Here is a 24,244-nt window from a genome sequence, read left to right on the forward strand (position 1 = left end):
CTACAGGCATGCGCCACCATGCCCGGCTAATTTTTTCTCTATATATTTTTAGCTGTCCATATAATTTCTTTCTATTTTTAGTAGAGATGGGGTCTCGCTCTTGCTCAGGCTGGTCTCGAACTCCTGAGCTCAAACGATCTGCCCACCTCGGCCTCCCAGAGTGCTAGGATTACAGGCGTGAGCCACCGTGCCCGGCCCCGATAGTGTTTTTTGATACACAGAAGTTTTTAATTTTGATGAAGTTCAGTTTATTTTTTCTTTTGTTGGTTGTGCTTTTGCTATTATATCTAAGAAACCATTGTTAAATTGAAGGTCATGAAGATTTATGTCTTGTTTTCCTCTAAGAAGCCTTTTCATTTAGGTCTGTGATTGTTTTTGACTTAATTTTTCCATATAGTAAGAAGTAAGGGTCCAGCTTCATTCTTTTGGGTATAAATGTCCAGTTGTCCTAGCACCATTTGTTCAAGAGATTATCCTTTTCCAATTGAATTGTGGCACCCTTGTTAAATATCGGTTGACCGTTGGTCTATAGATTTATTTTTGTTTATCTGTTTACTTTTTTTAGACACGTTTTTGCTCTGTTGTCCAGAATAGAGTGCAATGGTGTAATCATAGCTCACTGCAACCTCAGACTCCTGGGCTCAAGCGATCTTCCTGCCTCAGCTCCTGAGTAGCTGGGCATGTGCTACCATGCCCAGCTAATTTAAAAATTTTTCATTTTTAGAGACAGGGTTTTGCTGTGTTGCCCAGGCTGGTCTTGAACTCCTGGTCTCAACCAGTCCTCCTGCCTCAATGCCCCAAAGTGCTAGGATTATAGGTGTGAACCACCGTGCTCGACCTAAAATTTATTTCAGAATTAAAAATGTTTACATTTTATTTATTTTATTTATTTATCTTTTTAAAATTCCAGGTTTTTAAAAACGTCCCCCTTTTACACAAAACAAAATAGAAGAAATAATACGATATTAAACCTGCAAAAGTGTTAGAATCAGTGGGACATGTATATACAAAATCTGGATAGGAAGATGGGCTTATTTGCAATGAGGAAACACATGTAAAATTAAGGTAGTTTTCACATGAAACATTAAACAACAGACATATGCTACAGTGGGCACCACTATTTACAGCAATATTAAATGGGGAGAAAACACTTATTTAATAGGGACAGATATACCACAAGGTACATGTTTTACAGCATCAGTGCAATAAATTCACAAAACTATATTACCGCTAGCTAATCAGTTTAAGAATTATTCCCAAATATGTCACATTTTTGGCCCTCAGAGTTTCATTCCTACAGATTTCAAGTACTCTAAATTTCTAGCCACTGACAGTGAAAGAATGATTGTAAGAGGCTTTCAAATAAGTTATAAAAATCTAAGTACACCGGAGGCCAACTATCGCCTCAAGTCTGCTCTCACCAACAGCCCTTTCATTTTTCAGAGAAATATCTAGGAAAAAAGTCAGACACCAGTGTAGTCACTATCTCCTATGCCAAACCTATGAGGACTGAAATGGTCAGTCATTTACCATAAAATGAGAATTTTGAGGCTTATCTTCAAAGGCTTATTCTGGTCTCAAAAATGAGTCAGATAAGATTATTTTCTACTGAAATGAATCTTGACTAAACATAGAAGACTTTTATCCTTTACTGGCTGGTCTTGGAGTAAAGGTCATAGACATGAGTCTTAACCTACTGTATACTGTAGCTAAGGTTGGCTGAAAATCTGAAATTAAAAGTATGCTAAAAACTCTAAACACAATCTTTTGGAAATCTGCTATTGTATTAAAAAGCCTTTACTAACTTGAAATCGAAGTACAAGGGGACAAGAGCTCTAAGCTTGTCAGATTTTCCTCATTTGGGTGAAAGGATCAATGTTTCCTACAGATTACTAAGTTTTGCACAAGGGAAAAGTTTATGCATACTAGGGCATAGAATTGGTTTTATTTTATTTCATGGGGATTCTTCTCCGGAGCATGGTAAAGAAACAGAATGAGGAATGAATCTTAATTGGTCTCTTCATTGGAAGTGGTAAGCTTGGTCTCTATATTAATAAAGTCACACAGTTTTTTAAGCATACTGTCAAAACAGACAGTAGAGAACCAGCTTTTTATAGCCATAGACCACTACCTTGTATCTAGCTAAAGCAAAGATAACTCAAACAATTATCCAAAGTCACTTTAACTGTGCTAAAGGGTAAAGTCCACTGCTATATTATTTTAAAGGAAGTGGTCTGAAAGTAAGAATTTAGTTAACCCTGGGTGAGAAAAACCAAGTCATACTTATTAATGGTTGTCCATATAAGGCCAACTGATGAGAATACATCCAACTACACTTGACGAAAAGACACTACATCCCAAGCCTTGATGAGTCTGAATTTCTGTTAACTGAGGGTATAGAGAGAGCAAAGAGCTGCTTCTGTAACATTTTAGTATCTAGATAGTATAGTAGAACATGTTCCCAGGGACAATGTATACTCCATTAGTCACTTTGAATAAAGCAGGTGAATTATTCATTTTTTTCTTTTCTTTTTGTTTGGGAAGCTTATTGTCCCTTTTGGCCATTCCAGTGTGCTTCAAAATGATTCCGTGTTAATTAAGTCCAGAAAGCAACAGTAAAGAAAGTTACTATCAGATAGGTGAGAAGCAGGTTGTGGACTTGATGTTCCACCCAAGCAACCGCAACAAGAGGAATGATCATGAAGTACAATTTAAGCTTTTCAGATGGATCTAGATAATCCCATGATGGCAGGTGGAAGCCAGGCTTTTTCTCCCATCTGAGGACGTTATCCGCCATCAGTGTCACTTCTCTCCATTCTTGCAGCTGCTCTTCCAGACTTGTAGTCTCTGCAGCCAGCAAGTTGTTGCTACAATTACCTCCCTCCGCCATCATCCCAGAGATGCCATCTCAGCAGGTACAAACTGCCTTCCTATTTAACCTTCTTCCTGAGAAATGCATGGTGACCCCAGTGCCAATGTATACATTATAATGCAAAACACGGCCAAAAGATTTAGACATTCCACAAAAGAAAATATATGAATGGCAGATAAACACATGAAAAGATGCTAAACTTCATTAGTAATTAGAGAAATGAAAGCTAGAACCACAATAAGATATCATTACATACTTATTCGAATGATTAAAATTAAAAATACTGACTATACCAAGTGCTGTTGAGGATGTGGAAGAACTGGAACTCATATGCACTGCTAGTGAAAATATAAAATGGTACAGCCACTCTGGAAAATAACTCGGCAGTTTCTTAGACATTTAAGTATACATTTACCATGTGATCCAGCCATTCTACTCGTAGATCTTTACTTAAAAGAAAAGGAAGTACTTGTCTATGTTCAAAGACTTGTATATAAATGTTTTTGGCAGTTTTATTTGTAATAGCCCCAAACTGAAAACAACCCAAATGTCCATTAACAGATGAAAAGGTAAGCAAATTGTGGTATGTCCATACAGTGAAGTACTACTCAACCATAAAAATTAATGTACTCTTGATACATGCAACTGCGTGGATGAATCTCAAAATATTCTGGGTGAAAGAATCCAGACAAAAAAAAAGAATACATAATGCATGATTCTATTTATATAACATTCTAGAAAATATGAACTAATTTATAATGACAGTGCTTGCCTTGGGATGAGTTACAAAGGAGCATGAGGTGATGCCTATGTTATTATCTTATTTGTGGCAGTAGTCTCACAAATGTAACACATGTCAAAATTCATCAAATTGTACAATTTAAATAGGTGTAGTTGATTGCATGTTAAATATACCTCAGCAGAGCTGTTCAAAAAGAGGATGGAAGAAATCACTCCAAGCATTTGGGCCTGCCTGAGTAACTGAAAGGATGGAGTTGCCATTAACTGAGATGGGGAAGGCTTATAGATATAAATGCTGTAATTAAAAGTCAAAACAAGGTTTTTTAGGAGGATCATATAGGATGAAAACATGACTCAATCTAGGGTTGTGGGGACAGTGTCAGAATGTGGATGTAGGAGGAGATTGTTTCAGTGCTAAGATTCTGTGTTTGAAGAACTGGAGGGTTTCGAAGTGACTGAAATCCATGGTTAAAAACCTATTCATTTGATTTAAGACTAATTTCTAAATTTGCCTCATGGTTTTCAAGCCTTGGGTTTGTATGAGAATCATTTGTGATTTTTTTTCCCCTTTTCATTTCTCTTTTCTTTTCTTTTTTTAAATGTACAGACTGCATGCTACCTCAGAAATTCAGATTTCATTCATCTAGGGTGTATACCACTATATTTTAAAACTTCTTAGCTGATTCTATTGTGCAGCCATTGTTGGAAACGTGTAGCCTTAACCACATGGATACTTGTTATAGCTGTAGAGTCTCAAACCCTATCCCTGACCTATTGAATCAGAATCTGTATTTTAATAAGATCCCAGGTGATTTGTATGCACAGTATAATTGGAGAAACACTATCCATAGTTAAGAGTATCTGGCAATGGCCAGGGATCTCCTAGGACTGTATTTCCCAAAGTATGATTCCATTACCAGTGCATCACCTGGGAATTTGTTTAAAAAGCACATTTTTGAGCACCACCCTCGACCTTCCAAAAGGGACACTCTGGGGATGGGGCCAGCAGTCTTTGGTTTTATAAGCCCTCCAGCTGATTCTGATAGTTTGAGAACCATTACACTTGGAGTTTCTGAGGATCAGCTGGGATTTGGGACCACTGAATTGAGGAAGTTGTTTCTATAGGTCCTTTATTAAAATAGATATCTCTGAAGTGAAGTGTCATTGGTGCCTGCAACTGTCAAATAGATTAGCAAAAGAAAACACTGTGTGTTTATGGCTATGTTGTAGAGAGAGGAAAAGCAAATGTGGAAAAATGTATTGCTGTTATCCATCCCCCTTTCATAAATGATACAACCTAGGTTAGGTAACCAGTCCGAGGTAATCAGCCAGCAAACAAGTGCCAAAACCAGAACTTGAGCCTCTCTGCCTTTTGCTTATCACCACAAGCTCGAGTTTGATTCTCTTTTTTTGTGTGTGTTAGCTTGCCAGGTTCATCATCCCAGGCATCTGGGAATGTGGCTGTGTTGCATTCCACAAGCCCAGGAGCAAGCTTGAAAATGTAGTCATTGACTTCCATTGTTATGAGTCACACCTCTCTCTCTCTATACACACCTCCCCCTCTTCATTATCATCTTTCCTTTTATTAGACTTTGGGTGTATGTCTGAGTGTGTTTGTATGTTTTACCTTAACTCTAATTAGAATCGTGTTGTTCTTTGGTTTCAATTGGAAATATACAGAAATATGCTTGATTTGAATAGGCTAGACTTCTTATTTGAGTTTTGAGGCCAGTTTTTAACTAGACAAAGTTATAAACTTACCCTGTTGGTGGCCTGAGATTTAGGATTGATTCTAGAACAGGGACTATTAATTAAATATTTCACATATTTTGTTCTCTACCTCATTCCACAAAGAGTTGTAGTGATTAAAGATTATTAAGTAAATTGCTTTTTCTCCTGTAACGATTTCTTAAAAGTTTTGATCCAGAATAGGTTTGAATGAATTCTTTAGGTTGATGTCTTTTTTTAATAGCAATAATTTATTCCTACCTGATGACTAAAGCATATTTAAGAATTGTTTTGCTTTGAATCATTGACTTCTTAGAGTTCTTCTGTTCTATGAGTTTAATTGAACTCATAGTGGCATTTTAAAATGTGTAAAAGAGCATCAGGAGACAGAGCCAAAATGGTTTTATTTGCTTTTATACAAACTAAATTGCCCTTGTGACCCAGCATAAAATCTAAGTGCTAAAAGCAGTTATTTATTTTGACAAAAGAATTAATTGAGTCTAAAACAGTTGAAATTCCAGTTGTAGCAAACTATTCATTAAGACTCTCACTCTGGCTTTAGTACTGTCAAAAAAATAACTTGTCTTATGATTAAATAGCAGAATGATGGGCAGTGGACTGCATTTGAGGGAGATGCTGAATAAACTTTCCACTTGTGAAACAGTTCAGAAGTGACACGCTACAAGGGGGGTCAGAATATGCATTGATATCCAGCTGAGCTGTCAACTGGCACTGAGCCAGGCACGCAAAGCCTTGCCATGTGAAGCAGCATGTGGAGCATATGCCATTTGAAAAAGAAAATCTTTTTCATGCATGATTTAATGGTTTTTTTTTTTAAGGGTATATTTAGTTTTATTATACCAGAAACTGTTAGTACTTCTGTCTTCAATAGAAAAGTTTATATGGATGGTACTCAATTTAAAATTTTTTATGTGTATTTTATGATTTGAAATGATTTAGCATTTTATATTTTAAAATGTTTTTTTATTGAATATTTTATTGGACATTTTTCTATTTCAAATGGATTTTAAGAGGATGTTTAATAAAGATAGGAAGAACAATCAAGATGTGTCTAGTATAGGAAAAGGGTTTTGTGAGGAAAAAATGAATTTTGAAAGGGTTGATTTTATAGAGTTGAGGAATGTCTTTACTATTTTCACATATATGAAGTCATCTGAAGATCTTTTTCTATGTATGCCATATTTGCTTAGATGTTGTAAAAGTCCTTCTAAATATTATTTTTTTTAGTATTTATAAACAATGCATCTTGTTTGACATTGGTGTTTTGTTTTTATTTTTATTTACTGCCCCCCCCATAAGCCTATTGCCTGAATATTAGAGATTCTGTAAATAGTTAATGGGTACATATTATGTGCTGTGTAACTGTAGGTAACATTTCTGGTTGCCTGTTTCTGTTAAACTCTTTCTCAGATTTGACAGATGGTTATATTTTCTCAAGCTTTATTAGTACTTGGAAAAGCCAATAATACATAATAAGCTCTTGGTAATTTAAATGGAGATTTTTCATTTATCATAATTTTTATACCAAGTAAAAAGTTGCTAATTATGAGATATACATACCTAAATTCTTTACCTTTACTGATTTTTCAATCTGTCCTCATCTCATTGTAAATCTTTAATATAGACTTCTAAGGGATTCTATAAACAAGCTTAGTATCCTTTCATTAATTGATTTCTCAGCTTCCAGATTTGCAGAGTGGGCTTGAATAGAGCCCTTAAATTTTTAATTGGGTTGTTTTTTTTGACTCTATAAGGCTTGCTTTTGGTAGAAGTGATAAATGTATTTTTTTTCCTTGGTCGAATGATGTATATATGGAAGAATGCTCTAGTAGGGAAGATATTAATAATTGATTAGTTTATCAATCACTTTTATGACTATCTTAGTTATTCTGCTTATTAAATACTAATCTATTTTAGTTGAATGGAGACTAGGACCAAATAGAAATAAATCTTAGATTTAGGGGGAATTAGAGGGATATTTAGCCAACATTTTTAGATCCTTCTGCTTGTAGAGAAATCTTTCTTGTGAATCAGTGGTTTTCTTTTATAATGGACTGATCAGTGAGAATGCTGATCACAAATTTGCACATAGTTGTATTAATAGTTAAGCTTAACATCTCAGAAGAACCAGTAACGAAATCATTTATCATCCATTCTTTAAGCACTATTTTAAAATTTCTTGATACAGCAGGTTATACCAATTACTATTAATAAATTAAAAATTATTTCACAAAAATACTGGACTTTCATAAATTTATATCAAATACATTATAAAAGAGGACTAACATGACAGTGGGAGATAATTTTTTAGTCTGATATTTAGCTTTTGTGATATTTTAATAGAAGAGTAATTCATGCTTTTGCTACTTTCTCTGCTAACTAAATAAATAGATATTGCACATACATTTTATGGCATTTTAAGACTACTTTCAGCAGTTTTGTCATTTCATGGCTATTTTAATTGTTTTCTAACTGATTTCCACTTTATTATATTCCTCTTCTCTATAATCTGTCCCTCATAGTGCTAAATTAATTTTCCTACAAGACCATTTTCTAGATGTATGTGTGTATATCCTTCTCACATGAAATCTCTTCCCATTGCCTGCAAACTATAGTTCTAATTCCTTGACTTGGTATACAGTTAGAAAGATCTGGGTTATGATCCCAGAGCTACCACTTAACTCGTATATAATTAATTCATTTATTTCACCAACAGATATTTACTGATGATTTACTATTTGCCTGGCATTTTCTAGGTATTGAGGATACAGTAGTGAACAGAATAGATTGATGTCCCAACCATGCATTCTAGTAGTATTTACTGTCTTGAGACTCCTGTCCTTCCCATAAGCACAACCAAGGATTCAATAACTGCCTTTTAGCTTGTTTTCTCTCATCAATTGTACTGCAAGCTCCTTGAAAACAAAAACTACATGTTAGATTTCTGTGTCTCCAGGTCTGTGATACCACATAAGAAGGGTTTTTAGTAAATTATTGTGACCATATAGGCTAGTCTCAATTATTTTTAATTGTTAGGATTATTTGATTTTTTAAAAATTATTACTGATATTTGAATTAAGTATCAGATAACACTCAAACACGTTTTGGAATAATTAAAAAGATGTACATTAAAAAATTAAATTAAAAAATTTAAAAATGTAAAAAAAAAGATGTATTATAATGGGATTTATCAGATAATTGTTTATTACCCTGTTTGTTTTCTACTAGAAGTTCAATTTTTTTTTCAGGTCTTATTGAGTTTGAGGAATGTGACCCTGCTAGTGCAGTTGAAGGTAAGTTGACTAGTAATATGTTAATGTACATGGCAGCTAGCCAGTATCTTATGTTCATTGAATAAGGAGGGACTGCTATTCATAGGTATCAGCATACTTATGGAGTGGTGTAAAAATCTGAATGTAATTTGAAGGCCTGCAGATGCTAATTGTTAGTTAATAATAAACAATAGATTTGCCCAGAGAAATATTTACTGTATTAAATTATATATTTTAAAAGATTAATATATATTTTTAAATATACATTGAGAGTTTTCTTCATTAACATTTATCTTTAAACATTCTAATGTCATGAATATGAAAACTCATCACTACACGTTAATGTGTAGTGCTTATTCTACAGTGAGTAACATTTCATTAATTAATGAAATTATACCATCATTCAGAATGGGTGATGATTTGACTTGGTTCCACAACCAGCATGACTCCTATTTAAATAGGTGTTTTTTATAGAATGAAACTCAAGAGATGCCTGCTGTTTTTGTTCATGTTTTGTATATCTCACTTTGTGAGCTACTGGAAATAATTTGAAAGCAGTCTTCTATTTTTTCCAACCCCTGTGCAAGAATTTTGGGAAATGGTTTTCTATCATCTGATAAGTTTATTATTAACCCTATTAGTAGTAGTAGTGACCCTGGGACTTAGGCTTCTTGGATTCACTGGCTATTTGTATTCACTGGCTATTTGAGGGCAATAATTATTTAAGTTCTCTGAACTTTAACTTCTTTATTATAAAGTAAGGACAACAAATACATGTACTATGAAAATAAGTAGATTTTTAAAATATACTGTACAAATGTGTGGTGTAGGGTACATTATGACACCTGGATTCTTGGTCTAGCTGTAGTATCTCCTAGTGGTATAACACAATTTAAAAAAACAACAACAAAAAACCCTTTGAGTTTCCTTATCTGTAAGATGAAGAGTTGGCTTAGGTGACCTAAGGTCTCTACTGCTCACTTCTCAAAGAGTGAGCAGCTAAGGTTTAAGTGCTGAATTCCATCAACAATAGCATGAATGACCTTTTAAAAATAATTTGTTGTACAAGAAGAGAATGAAGAACTACTGTATTAGGATAAACAAAGATGATTCTTGCTCCTTAGTTATGGTAGGATGCATTTAAAACATTGTTTGTATTAGGGATAACATATGGACACAAGAATGCCATGTTACGAACTTTGTGTTTTACTTCTGATGGGTCTGCTGTATCATCTTTTTATTTAAAACAATACATTTATATTGTGAGACCCTCTAGAAAGGGAACATGATTTGGACGACATTTATAGCAAGATCTAATATAATGAATAATCTACGTTCTTTGAAGTTTTAAGATATTAACATAGCCATCTTCTTGTTTTGCCTGAGGTGAGTTAAGGGGGACTTAGGAGAAGAGAAGAATTACATCAATCAAGTGAACATTCTGTAATCTTCTGGTGAATAATAGACTATTATATTAACATGAGAAAAGTCTAAACAGACTAAGACTGTGATTTAAATACTAGGGTTTAGTGGTTGATAATTTTATTTCTTCTAAGTTTAGCATTAGCAGTTATGAGTAAATTAAATGTCAAAATACAAGATACATTCATAAGTTTAATATATTTATCAGGAACAGTTGTGTTTCTGTAACAAATACATTTATCTTAAAGGTATGAAACCAAGGAGAAGAAAGCCTTTTGCTTTGTCGGGAATAATTAAAAAGGAAAAGGATGCAGAATCTGTGTAAGTATATTAAATATTGTCAACATCCTTTTTATTTTTAGAAGTCATTAAGAATAAGACTGTTTTGAATTTGGAAAGAAAGAAGTCTTTTGGAAATAGCTCAAAGTATATGTGTAAGGGGTGAAAAGTATAAAGCTTTCTAAGTACATTTGCCAGTTCCTCTAGTTTAGTTCAAAGTATTAACTTTTCTTATTAATTATTTAAAAATTTTAAGACATTATAGATGAAAGCTTTACTTTAAAATATCCTTATTTTATAAAATGATACATGCATATTTTTAAAAATTAAACAAAAGTGCAGGAAAAAACCAAAATTCATCAAAATTTTTATGCCTACGAGAAAACCTCTGGTGAATTATTTGATGAAAATCCTTTGAGACAATTCTAAGCATATAGGCACATAGTGGTATATGTGTACATAAATGGAAAATGTTAAATGGGTGGGGGGGCCCTAACATGTTTTACCACTTATGCTAGGTCATCATTTTTTGATAGAGTATTTGGTCCACTTGTAAGTCTGACTCACCTTCTTTTAAAAATGAGAAATTAGCATACAAAGAATACATAATAAGCATATAAGAAATTGAGCTAGTATTTAGCTAAACAAAGTTTTTTACTTTGGCTAAACATTATGACTACTTGGGAAATAAAAATAAATGTACTTATGCCAGACCCCACCAATTAAATCAAATTCTGTAGGTGGGAGACCCCAGTATAGTTTTTGTTCTGTTTTGTTTTAAGCAGCTTGTGTAATTCCTAATATACACCTGGGGTTGAAAATCATTGAGCTGTGATTATTCAGAGACAACTAGAATTAAAGGAATCTTTCTTTCCATGATTACTCAATCCATTTAGACTGAAGTGACACTAATCGAAAGTCTTGAGTGATTTCTTGACCCAGTAACATTGGCTGAAAATTAGTTTAAAAACTCTACTTCTTTAGCATAATCAGTGGAACTCTTACGAGATTTACTATTTTGATAAGCACTCATATATTCAACATAAGAGAACAATTTGTGCTTTGAGTATTCTTGCCTTCTACCTATATTCCTGTTTGAGTTTCTCCCATTCTAAATGTTTGTCTCTTCCCCTCTCCCGAGTGTTATTTGGTTAACAAATTAAGACCAATTGCAAAGTGATTTATATCTACAGTTATCTTTTCTGCAAATGTCTTGAGCATTTATGAAGGGGATATTTTGCTAAGGGGGTGGAACCTAATCTCTTTTTATGATACTGGAAACACATAGTGAAATCTATACAATTGATTTGTAAGTAAATTTTAAAAATGTAGCCAGTTTATCTGTTAGTGACTCTATTGTAAAGAGTCATGGCCTTAAATTAAAATATTTTTGTAATGCATGGTTTTCACTACGGTTCATGTAGGGAACTTATAATATTTTCATATGCCATGTTTTTAAAGGAGTTTTTCATTATCAGTAATTTTCTAGTATGATGATTAAGCCACTTAGAATGATTTTTTGCCAATGAGAATACTAAGCAGAAAGCCAGTGCTTAAACTGCCGTACCATCATTACTTGTTTTCAAACTTTTCATTACTTTCTTTCAAACTTCTTTGGAGAAAAAATATTAGAATTTGCTTTGCTTGAAATGCCAGAGGCTCTTGGCATGCCCCTTCTTCATAGCCTGAAGGCTTTTGAGATGCTTGTAATTGTGGAAGATGGATCCTGCTCAGAGCTTCCTCTTCCTGGAGCTTCATGGACAGCTCTCATGTAGCCCACTGTGAAGGCAAATAGATGGTGCTTTACCACAAAGACTGAATCCTCTGGCTTAAAGCCAGAGAATAAACTGCTAGTGATGTTAACCCTTCTTTGAAACTGTATCTTTAAAAAAGAAAAAAACAAAAGACTAACATCTTGATTGATTTGATTCTCTAGAAGGATTGAATTTATTATTATGCCTTTTTTGGAACATTTTCTCAGAGTATGCCTTTTTTTTTTTTTTTTTTAATATAATCCTCATCTACCAATAAGGAAGCTGTATTTCAAAACTTGCAATTTTAAGTGACTTTCAAGTAGATATTAAGATACATGAGGTTTCCATTTACTCATCTCTTTGGTGCTTCAATTTGGATTAAGAGCAGTGTAGCCATCTTCCTCCCTTTTCATTTTTTTCAGTCCATTTTATCCTATCTTCTTTTAAGAAAATTCTTAAGTTTGTAGATTTTTCTGTTTTTTGTTTAGTCTTGGGTAGATAGAGAATAACCCATTTCAATAGATTCTGATATGGGTTAAGTATTCCTTATCTGAAATGTTTAGGACCAGAAGTGTATCGGGTTTCAAATTTTTTCATATTTTGAAATACTTGCAGAATATATCCAATTGAGCATTCTTATTCTGAAAATTCAAAATCTGAAATGCTCTAGTGGGCATTTCCTTTGCGCATCCTGTTGGTGCTTTAAAGTTTTTGGATTGTGGAACATTCAGGATTTTGGATTTTCATATTAGGGATGCCTAAACTGTATTATACACATTAACTGTCTCCAGTCAAAGGTCCAAATGTCTTTTAAATCTGTATGCTAGTTTTTGTTTATGATTTTGTTTTAGAGTGTGTACATAGAAATTCTTCTAATCTCATTAATCTTGACCTCAGTGTCCTTAATTTTACATACTTAAGTCTTGTTTGTTTTAGTTTTATATATAAAATAATAGTTTCACTAGCTTATATGCAAATTCAATATTAAATGATAGAATTCCAGTTCTCATCTGCTTATTATTACATTAGACTAGAAAGTTTATTCTAACTGGAAGTCTACTCATTTAGCATATTTGGAGAAAACTAGTTTTGACTTCCATATACATGAAGTTATGGAAAGTACTTCAAATGAAACCAAAGTGTTTTAAAAATTTTATTTAAAAATGTTATTTACCAATAAATGTAAATTTTTCTACTGGTGTTAAGTTTTACTGCTTAATATAGACTCTTTTTTTTAATCCAAGCTTTCTTCTTTAAGAAATTTATTTTTTAACCTTAATGTACTTGAACAATGACAAACCATTAGAAAGTCTTGTAGGAATGACAACTTCCTTGATACGGTGTACAGATATATTCATGAAAAAGAAGTACTTTTGAAAATAGTTTTTAGAATACTTGTAAGCTGTTTGTGTTTTATTTTGCCACGTAATATGGGTATAGGAATGCTTTCTTTTGAATTTTAAAATAATATATATTTTAATCTTCATGACTTGATTTCTTTAAGTATTTTTATAGAGTTAAATAAATAAAAGTGATATTTAGCAAGGAAAACACTTTAAATATAGTATAATTAGCAGACAGTTCTAATAGTTGAATATTTCTGATGTTTTGTTTATTTTAATAGGGAATGCCCTGATGCAGATTCACTTGTAAGTAGATTTAATTTTGATATAAACAATTTAAATTAGCTGTTTTCATTAAGAAAAACCTAGCATATTTGAATTTAGTTGTTACCAGTCTTTCAAAGAAAGATACTAACCTTGTTATTGTAAATTCACTATTGAAATTTTTTACAGATGCATTTTTGGCTTTATGTTGCCAGATGCTTTTCTATTAAATAGAAAGTATTTCTAACTACCTTTGAAAAGTGGATATTTCACTTTTAAAATTGGAGTGGTGGCCGGGCGCGGTGGCTCACGCCTATAATCCTAGCTCTCTGGGAGGCCGAGGTGGGCGGATCGTTTGAGCTCAGGAGTTCGAGACCAGCCTGAGCAAGAGCGAGACCCCATCTCTACTAAAAATAGAAAGAAATTATATGGACAGCTAAAAATATATATAGAAAAAATTAGCCGGGCATGGTGGTGCATGCCTGTAGTCCCAGCTACTCGGGAGGCTGAGACAGGAGGATCGCTTGAGCCCAGGAGTTTGAGGTTGCTGTGAGCTAGGCTGACGCCACGGCACTCACTCTAGCCTGGGCAACAGAGTGAGACTCTGTCTCAAAAAAAAAAAAAAAAAAAAAAAAAAAAATTGGAGTGGTGTCTTATCATATTGCTTTTTCTTGAGAAACATGCCAGATACCAGTCTGTGTACTTTGTTTTAAAATGTGCTGCTCTTACTAATATATTCTTAGCCCTATTAAAATACAGCCTATTTGTGGCATGCATTTTGAAGTTTCATTTAAGAGATTGTCATTTTAGAAACAGCAGCAACAACCATGGTCAGTACTTTTCTGTGCTTTTTGTTTTGTTTTAAAGAATGTTTATAATTCTTGGTTAAATGTATTTCTTTATATATAATTAAAGAAGACATCAAAGGGAGCTCCCTGTGGTTACAGTGGGAGAGTAGATTTACCAAATGCTGTAAGTAATGTGTAGACAGACATATTTTTCAAAATGTTCATCAGACACTGATCATGTTGATAAGTGTAAGAGTTCCAAACAATCTCTCTCCTTTGCTTATTGTTCTTGCTTGTATAACTATTGTTTCCTTTGGCCCAGAAACATCTTGATCTTTTACAGCATAATGGTGTACCAAATAAAGTACTAAAAATATTTTGCGAAATATTATGTTGTATGCTGTTGAAGTAAGATAAAACTAGTATTTTTGTTTCATATTTCAGCTTTAAAATAAAATTATGATTTGTTGATAAATTTATATGGAAAATAAATAGATTTCTAATGAGTTATGAGGTTAAAATCATCATAACTCATTAGATGAATTTAATGGGTTAATACCCTTGTTTGTTTAATACCTTTGGTTAATTAATTAATGAAAAATCAGCAGATGTCTTTGGCATTTACTTTAGTACTCATCATGCATTTTGTTTCTGAATTAATTACTTGTAGCATTTATTTGATGATTGTGACATTGAATAAAATTCTTTAATACTTAATGTTTTATTTTATATATATTCTCTTTAAGTAAAACATTTTTTATTTTCTCAGTAGCTAATTGATGCTACTCTACAATGATCAGTATTATCCAATTTTGTACTTTAGCCAATACTTAACCAGAATTAGGAAAGGGCTTTTAAAGAGAATACAAAATTCTAAAACTCAGTAAAAATTAAGCAATGGAGTGGAGGGAGGAGAGTGGGCAAAAACCTACCTAATGGGTACAGTGAACACTATCTGGGTGATAGGCATACTTATAACTCTGACTCAAGCATAACAAAATCTATGCATGTAACCAAAAACATTCATGCCCCTGTAATATTTTGAAATAAAAAAAGAGAAAACAAAATTCTAATGCCATGTAAGAAATAATTGATAAATTTGACTGGACATGAAAATTTATAAAATTATAAAAATTATACTGTAAAAGGATTTAAGTCATCAAAGACAAACTGACAGAACATATTTGTAAGACATATGACAGGGGCTAATTACTTTTATTTATAAAGTTTTTATACAAATTAGTACAAAAAGTAAGCGAATGCGCAGGAGGAAAAGGGCATAGGGTAAAAATAGGCAATTTTCATAAAAAGAAATAAAAGTGGTAAATAACCATAATAAATGTCACTCAAAATAGTAGTCTCATTCTGATGCTAATTAGTATGACATTACTATAGTCTGTAATTATATTGGCATAAGTTTTGATATACTCATTATGTTGGTAAGAATGTAGATTAGTGCAATCCATTTTATGGATGGTTTGGCAGTATTGCTCCAAATAAGAAATGTGTATTCCTTTTTGACCCTGCAGTCCACCTGCTAAGAATTTACTGTTATGTCTGTATTCACAAAACTTTATTTATATGTTTATGTATATATGTGTGTGTATATAAAGTATACATACATATACGTACACACTTGATCAAGATACATGCATATATAGAAAGTGAGGGACAGAAAGGAGAGATAGATGTTCATTTCAACATTGTTTACATTAGCAAAATTTGGAAACACCAAAGTATCCATCAAAATGGGAACTGGTTAAATAAATTATTAAACATACACTTGATGGGGTAATAGATATTATGACAAATTCAGTTGATCTGTGTCTGCTGATATGGAAAGAGCCTACTTAATAAAAGCAAGCATAATCTTCTAAGTGATTGCTGTTTTAAAAATAAAATGTAAATATGTGGGTATATGTGTTATTTTCTTAAAAGAATGAGGTACAAGACACTTGATTGTGGTTACCATTGTAGAGGGGGATTACAGTGGTCAGTAGGGAAAAGAGACTTTCATTTTTGTTGTTTCCTTTTATTTGTAGCCTGTTATTATTTACTTATGGCCTATTCGTGACTGTGTCTTACTAATTTTAAAATAGGCTATCTTGGTAGGGAAATGATTGTTCATTTGTTTTCCTTTTTTTAAGGGCCTAAAAGTTACTTTGAGCAACCGTATCTTTTAGAAGTTGACCAATGAAGTATAATTGCTTTTTTTTTTTTTTTTTGGTTTTGACCAATGTCCCCACTCCAAAGAGCGATGCAGAAACATTCCATTGACTCTTGAGCTTCATTTCAGTATATATGTTTTAAATCACTGCGGGGAGTTAGCTACTCTCCCAGCAAAGAATCGGGTCCCTCAGGCGCAGGGGTCATTGCAAAGGATGAAAAAATAATAGAAAATAGAAATAAAACAATACACAGAGGCAAAAATTTAGCTTATAAAGAATAGATTTATGAATATAGAAAAAGTGAGGGTACTAGGGTGTCCCAAAATATTCCCGTGAATTTTGAGGCCCATACTGAAGTTTCAACTCAGTATTTATAGGCACAGTGATTGGTTGCCAGGGGTAACAGATTTACATAATAACAGGTAGTTCTTTTTGGGTTCAAAGTCTCCCAAAAGGCTTCTATAGGTCTCTTAATTAACTCTACTATATGAACAAACGGTTACAAAATCTTTCTAGGACAAACTTCTAAGTTCTAAGATAAAACTATCACTTTAGCAGAAAAGTTAAACAGAGACATAGTGGCTCCATATTTTATCTAGTTATTGTGTATTGCGACAGATCTTCAGAAGTCAAGCAAAAGCTGTCCCTTAGGCTAACTGCTCTTAGCCAGAGGTGGCTCGTCTTTTTGATCAGCTCCCTTCCAGTGGCTCCATGCAAACCTGCTTTGTTGTTCAAAGCAGGCTAGAACCACAGGCTTGAGACTGCAGTGTCACCTTGGAAAGCAGCTGCTAGTGACCATTGAGACACCCTCCTGAGCCGAGGCAGCTTTTGATAGGCAAACTAACACGTTCACATATTCCTTCAGGGCAAAGCCTTGCAAAACTCCTGAAATCTTTTCTGTCTCTAATATGTTAATAATAATCTAGCTGCCGACAAATCACCTCAAATCACCACGACCACAATAACTATCTTTAAGATTGGTGAGTGGTTGGCTATGGTGGTTCACACCTGTAATCCTAGCACTCTGGGAGACTGAGGTGGGAGGATCGCTTGAGGTCAGGAGTCAGAGACCAGCTTGAGCAAGAGTGAGACCCCATCTCTACTAAAAAAAAAAGATTGGTGAGTGAAGTTGCCTATTCCATTCTTCTTACAGCTTTGACCTAATGGTTCACTTCAGCAGTGTGGGCCCTAATGTAGAAACCATCGATTGGGCAAACATGTATATGGGTAATGTGCAAATTTTTAGTAGGATGAGGTTTCTATGAATAGTTCTATTGTTGAAAAGCTAGTACAGTGAGAATCACTGCTTAAAAAAAAACCTTTTTTTGAAATAATTATGAATTTACAGAAGGTTACGAAGATAGTACAGAAACAGTATGGTATACTTGTCTATTACCCCTTCCTCCTGGTGCTGATATCTTGCAGAACTGTAGTGCAGTATTACAGCTAGGGTACTGACACTAATTCTATCAAAACAGAACATTTCCATTCCCACAAAGATCCCTCATATTGGTTGCCCTTTTATAGCTGCTTCTCTTCCTTCCCTAGGCACTCCTTAACCTCTGGCAACATTGTTTTCTACATTTCTATAATTTTGTCACTTCAGGAATGTTATGTAAATGGAATCATATAGTATGTACCCTTTTGAGATTGATTTTTTTCACTCAGCACAGTTCTTTGGAGATTCATCCAGATTGTTGTGTGTATGAACATTCTTTTTTGTTGCTGAGTAGTATATCATGTTATGGATGTACCAGAGTTTGTTCAGCCATTCACCTATTGTAGGACATTTTAATTTTTTCTAGTTTTTGTCTATTAGAAATAAAGTTGCTATGAACAATTATATATAGATTTTTTGTATGGATATAATGCCCCTCTCTGACCTTGGCAATTTTCTTTCTGAAATCTGCTTTATATAATATTAAGATACAACTTCTTTTCCTTTTTTTTTACTATTATTAATATTTGCATGGTATATTTTTTCTTCCGTTTTCTTTCAGCCTACCTATACTGTTATATTTGAAGTGTGTTTCTTATAGACAGCATGTAGTTAGATCATGTTTTTAAATCCATTCTGTCAATTTCTGTCTTTTAATTGATACATTTAGACCATTTATATTTAATGATATGTCTTAATTTGCTTGTCATTTTATTTTTGTTTTCTGTTTATTCCTCTGTTTTTTGTTTTCATTTTGTTGTTTTTCTTGCTTTCTTGTTGGTTATTTGAATTCCATTTTAATTTATTTATAGAGTTTTTGAGTGAGTCCTTTTGTAAAGCTATTTTAGTGGTTGCTCTACGTTCTCCATTACCTTCAGATAGTTGTTTATGTATTTTGATCATAGTTTATAGTTGTAATCTGTAGGAAGTTGGTCCAAAAGCAGCTTACTCAGTCTTACAGAAAACAGCTTGGTATTATTTTAAATTATTACATCTTACTATATAGCATCTTGTAAACAAATTTACAGTAGGATCAGTTATTAAATCCCAGGTAGAACCTCTAGGAGACTAAAACCTGGTATGTTTCCAGCGTACTTGGACTAGGGATAAAGTATTTTGAAAAAATTTCTCATTCTGATTTCTAATGAATTTACACTTGGCAAAGTTTCTTTCTCTTCTCTTCTCTTCTCTTCTCTTCTCTTCTCTTCTCTTCTCTTCTCTTCTCTTCTCTTCTCTTCTCTTCTCTTCTCTTCTCTTCTCTTCTTCGATACAGGATCTCACTATGTCACCCTGGCTCAAGTACAGTGGCATCATCATAGCTCACTGCAACTTCCAACTCCTGGGCTCAAGTGACCGCTCCCCCTATCCCCCAGTAGCTGGAACTATAGGTGCACACCACCATACCTGGTTGATTTTTCTATTTTTTGTAGAGACGGCGTCTTACTCTTGCTCAGGCTAGTCTTGAACTCGTGACCTCAAACATTCCTCCTGCCTCAGCCTCCCAGAGTGCTAGGATTACAGGCATGAGCCACCATACCCAGCCAGTTTCTTTATTTTTAAAGTAATATTTGCATATTAACAAGCAATATGTAGAGCTCAAACTGCTCTACTTCTAGTGTCATAAATACGGCCCTCATCATCTTTTTGTCGGGGAATCTGCTCTTCACCCTACATTACATTTTTCATTTCTAGTTTTTAATTTCATCTGTTAACTCACTGCTGGCTACATTAGACTGTTTATTTGGTCTGGAAGCTATAGTCATGTAAATGCTACTCTCCATTCTCCTTGACTTATGTTGCACCTGCCATCCCAATCTTTCATATCCCTCTTCCTGAGCTTTAGAAAGTGATGGGAGGAAGAATGGCGTACCTCACCAGTAAAAAGACTTTTGCTCCCACACCTTGGCATTCCTTGGCAGTCCCTTTTTTTTTCCATTTAAAAAATTTTTTTATTTGGAGATAATTTCTAACTTAAAAAATGGAAGAATAAAATAATGCCAAGGGTATATGCACTTATGCCCTATATTTTTACCACATTTACTTTAACATTTTCATTCTTTCTGTATATGTGCATATGTTTATACATGTATGCATAATTTTTTCCTGATCCATTTGATACCAATTAAAATACCTTATAGCCTTTTATCTCAAAATACTTGTGTATTTCCAAAGACATAGGAATATTTCCTTATCTGCCCATAAATGCATACTCAGAGATGTGTCCCCCTTCTACCCCATTGCCCTTCCTTGTAGGTAACTAGCTTAATTGTGTTCTGATTATCTTCCACTGATGATTGTTTTTCATAAAGATAAGCAGATACATGTATGTTTTCTTATCTTCTCTTCCTATCATCTGATATATGTTATCATCCTATATATGTGCTTTATACTACTTGGCTTTTTTCAATTAGTAGTATTTCTTGGAAATCAGTTCATATAATATTAGTTCATAGAAACCTTTCTCTCCGCCCCCCCCCTTTTTTTTTAAAGCTTCTCTTCTTTCTCTCCTCTCTCCTCTTCTCTCCTCTCCTCTTCTTTTCCAACTTCATTAGTTCAGTCATCCCTCAGTATCCTTGGGGCATTGGTTCCAGGATCCCCCTTGGGTACCAAAATCTTTGGATGTTCAAGTCCCTTATATAAAATGTATCTGCACATAACCTACACATCTTCCCATATAGTTTAAATCATCTTTAGATACTTATAATATCTGATAACAATATAAATGTTACTGTATTAGATTTTAATTTGTATTATTTTATTGTTGTGTTGGGCTTTTAAAAATTTTTTGAATATTTTCGATCCATAGTTGATTGAATCCGCAAATGCAGTAACTGTGGATATAGAGGGCCAGGTGTACTCCATTTTATTTACATACCATAGTCATTCAGCTGTGCTTGGACATTTAGGTAATTTCCATTAATTTCAAGTCACAGATAAATTTTGATGAATAACCTTGTGCACATGTATTTTTAAATAGTTGGAGGTGTGTCTTCAGGGAGAATTTCTAGAAGGTGGAATTCCTGGGTGAAAGGGTAAATGTGGGTGTAGATTTGTTGCATACTGCCAAATTTCTCTCTGTAGAGATTGTACTATTTTGTATTTGTACCAACGAAGTATGAACATGCATTTCCCCACAGCTTCACCAACAGAGTATATTTTGAAGCTTTTGAATTTGTTATCTTAGTGTAGTTTGAATTTTTCTTGGTAGTCTTTTATTTCTGTTTTTTGGTTCATGGTCTGTGTTTGCAGTTACTAAAGTCCTTTCACTTCACCACACCCCAGCCCCAGACATACACAGTCTTGCCCTTTTATTTCTTCACTTTGAAGATTTGAGTGAAAAATTGGTTATCCACAAAACTGCTGGTATTTCTACCCAAATACCTGTTTTCTTCCTTTCATTTTTTCCTAGTCCCTGAGGAACAGAGGCCTCTTTGTCTGAACTTGTTTTTTCCTAACTCATAGAGGACCTTGTTCCCGTTTTATCTCCTCTCATTTCTGCAGTATCTATATTTACTGGCTCTTCTTCCACTTTCAGGTACGCCCAGTTTCCTTTAACTTGACAAAAACTTTTTCTGAATACCTGAACTTGTTTATGTTGCATTTCGATGTCTGTTATTTCCTTTCTTTTGCAATGCTCTTTCCACCTGTGGAAATTTTATGATGTGAACAGAAAGCCCCTTCTTGAAGCTGTTAAAATGCTTTGAAAGTAATTTCTGTCTGAAATGTACTATTTAGCAGCTTCTGCTGTTTGTTGTACTTGCAGCTAGACTATTTTTAACTTTTTATTGTGAAGAATTTTAAACAAAGGTAAAGATACATGTAATACAGTCATGGTCTCTCATGTTGGGGCTGTCTGTCTCTTAACAGTCAGCCCCAACAACTTTCTATAGCCAATCCTGCCCATCCATTTTCCCTGCTCAAGTTCTAGAATAATATAATTTTATCTGAATATACTTCATATACATCTCTAAAACATAATCATAATATCATCACACTTAAAAATAATTTATAGTATCTCTTTAGTATTTTTAAATAATCATTCAGTATTTATATTTATCATTATCTCTTGATGTCACTTCTCTATACTTTGTTTGAATTTGTTGGTAAATTTTTTTTTTTTTTTTTTTTTTGAGACAAGAGTCTCACTCTGTTGCCCTGGCTAGAGTGCTGTGGCGTCAGCCTAGCTCACGGCAACCTCAAACTCGTGGGCTTAAGCAATCCTTCTGCCTCAGCCTCCCTAGTAGCTGAGACTACAGGCATGCACCACCATGCCCGGCTAATTTTTTTTCTATATATATTTTTAGTTATCCAGATAATTTCTTTCTATTTTTAGTAGAGATGGGGTCTCACTCTTGCTCAGGCTGGTCTCGAACTCCTGACCTTTGAGCTATCCTCCCGCCTCAGCCTCCCAGAGTGCTAGGATTATAGACGTGAGCCACCATGCCCCGCCTGTTGGTAAATCTTTTAAGTCTCTCTTGATTAGGTTCCCCTTCTCTCCCTGTCTGTCTGTTTAACTTTCTAATAGCATTCTCTCTATTACCTTTGTTTGTTGAAGAGATGGGTGGTTTGTTTTGTTAGTTTCCTTTAGTCTGGATTTTGCTATTTATATTCCCATACTATATGGTATTTTACTTCTTTATGTAAAGAATACCAAATTGGTATTTGGATCTAGAGACTTGATCAGATTCAGGTTCAAGGGTTTTTTTTTTTGGTTTTGTTCTGTTTTGTCAAGGCTTCCTCTCTCAGGAGACACATGATATCTGGTTGTCATTCTTTATGGAATGTTGGCAGACATTAATGCTCTGTCTTAGTTTCATTAGCTCATCCACACTTTAAGCTGCTTAAGGAGGCATTAGATGTTTTATTTCCTTAGACCTTCTTATAGCAATAAGAATATTTATCTTGATAATGCTTTTTTAATCACTTGATGGCATTTTTTAAAATCACATACTATTCCAGATTCATAACAGAAATTATAGATTTTGAGCAATGTGAATTGGTCTTCACCTTGGCGATTTCTTGCCCTGAAATTATGAGTTGTGTTTCTCCTCTTTCATTTTGCAGGTCTTTTCTCTTTCAGATAACTGAAGCATGGAGTGTGATTTGAAGCAAATTAACTAAAAAGATGTAATTTCCCATAGTATTAATAATTTTGTTAACCTGTTTATATTTAGTAAATGATTTAGTTCCTCTGTAATAGTTAAGCTGTTTCTTTTGCTAATCTTTAATAATTTTGTATATTGGAGTTGTCATTATAGTAGTTTCTTTTTTTCTTTTTCCCATAGAACATTCCTGATGTAGATGAAGAAGGCTATAGTATTAAACCAGAAGCAAATCAGAATGATATCCTTTCATTCTCTGAGTAATTTATGGATTGTGTTGGCATATAAGTAGATGGTTATAACAAAATAATGTATTAAAGTCTCTTCAAATTTTTAATTAATTATAATAAAATATGACTCCTTCATTTGACATGTTTTTATTAATGAGTTAGTAGTTTTGTTTCCATTAAAGTCTGTATTACTCTTAAGGTTTGTTCATTTTTATAAATGTGTGAAAAACTGATTATACACTAAGGGAATTTAAAAATTAAATTCTTTAACTGATACTCACATACCAAAGAGAACCATTTCTATTCATCTAGTGATTCTGACTCTGAAGATGAAGAACCAAAGAAGTATCGGATAGAAATCAAGCCTATGCATCCAAATAACTCCCATCACACAATGGCTTCTTTAGATGAATTGAAAATGTCTATAGGGAATATAACACTCTCTCCAGCAATATCTGTAAGTAAGAACATGAACAAGTTTGTATTCTTTATATAGAAATCTTTATTTTTCTTATCTCATCTACCTGTGTCTGGTTAATTTTAGGAATAATAAAAAATAAAACGTCACTTAACAATTGCTAAGCATATTTGGATGAGGAAATATTTAGTTTATAATTTTTTATACAGGCAAATAAACTTGTGAGTTTGGCTTAGTTTTGTCTGCTTTCGAAAGTATTGTACAAGAAAGTGAAGATGTACAAAATTCACTATTTCTATCTTTTTTTGTATTTTATAAATAGTGCTATATATCTCAGGCAGAATTTTGTGAACTGGCAGTGTTAATCTTTTCTTCATCTAATTTTAGAGTTTTTTAATGTTTTG

General features: G+C 33.5%; 1 protein-coding gene across 2 annotated transcripts in view; it reads left to right on the forward strand.

Moving 5' to 3' along the window:
* FCHO2 (FCH and mu domain containing endocytic adaptor 2) overlaps nucleotides 1-24,244 on the forward strand; it is a 109,473-nt gene that overhangs the window by 53,534 nt on the left and 31,695 nt on the right. For both annotated transcript variants that reach the window (XM_069492779.1, XM_069492778.1), the window contains 5 exons: nucleotides 8,611-8,655; nucleotides 10,305-10,377; nucleotides 13,714-13,738; nucleotides 23,376-23,433; nucleotides 23,704-23,879. In XM_069492779.1, the coding sequence (XP_069348880.1) occupies nucleotides 8,611-8,655; nucleotides 10,305-10,377; nucleotides 13,714-13,738; nucleotides 23,376-23,433; nucleotides 23,704-23,879 (377 nt within the window). The remainder of the gene's footprint in view (nucleotides 1-8,610; nucleotides 8,656-10,304; nucleotides 10,378-13,713; nucleotides 13,739-23,375; nucleotides 23,434-23,703; nucleotides 23,880-24,244) is intronic.

The sequence above is a fragment of the Eulemur rufifrons genome, chromosome 17, assembly GCF_041146395.1.
Source record: "Eulemur rufifrons isolate Redbay chromosome 17, OSU_ERuf_1, whole genome shotgun sequence".
NCBI lineage: Eukaryota > Metazoa > Chordata > Mammalia > Primates > Lemuridae > Eulemur > Eulemur rufifrons.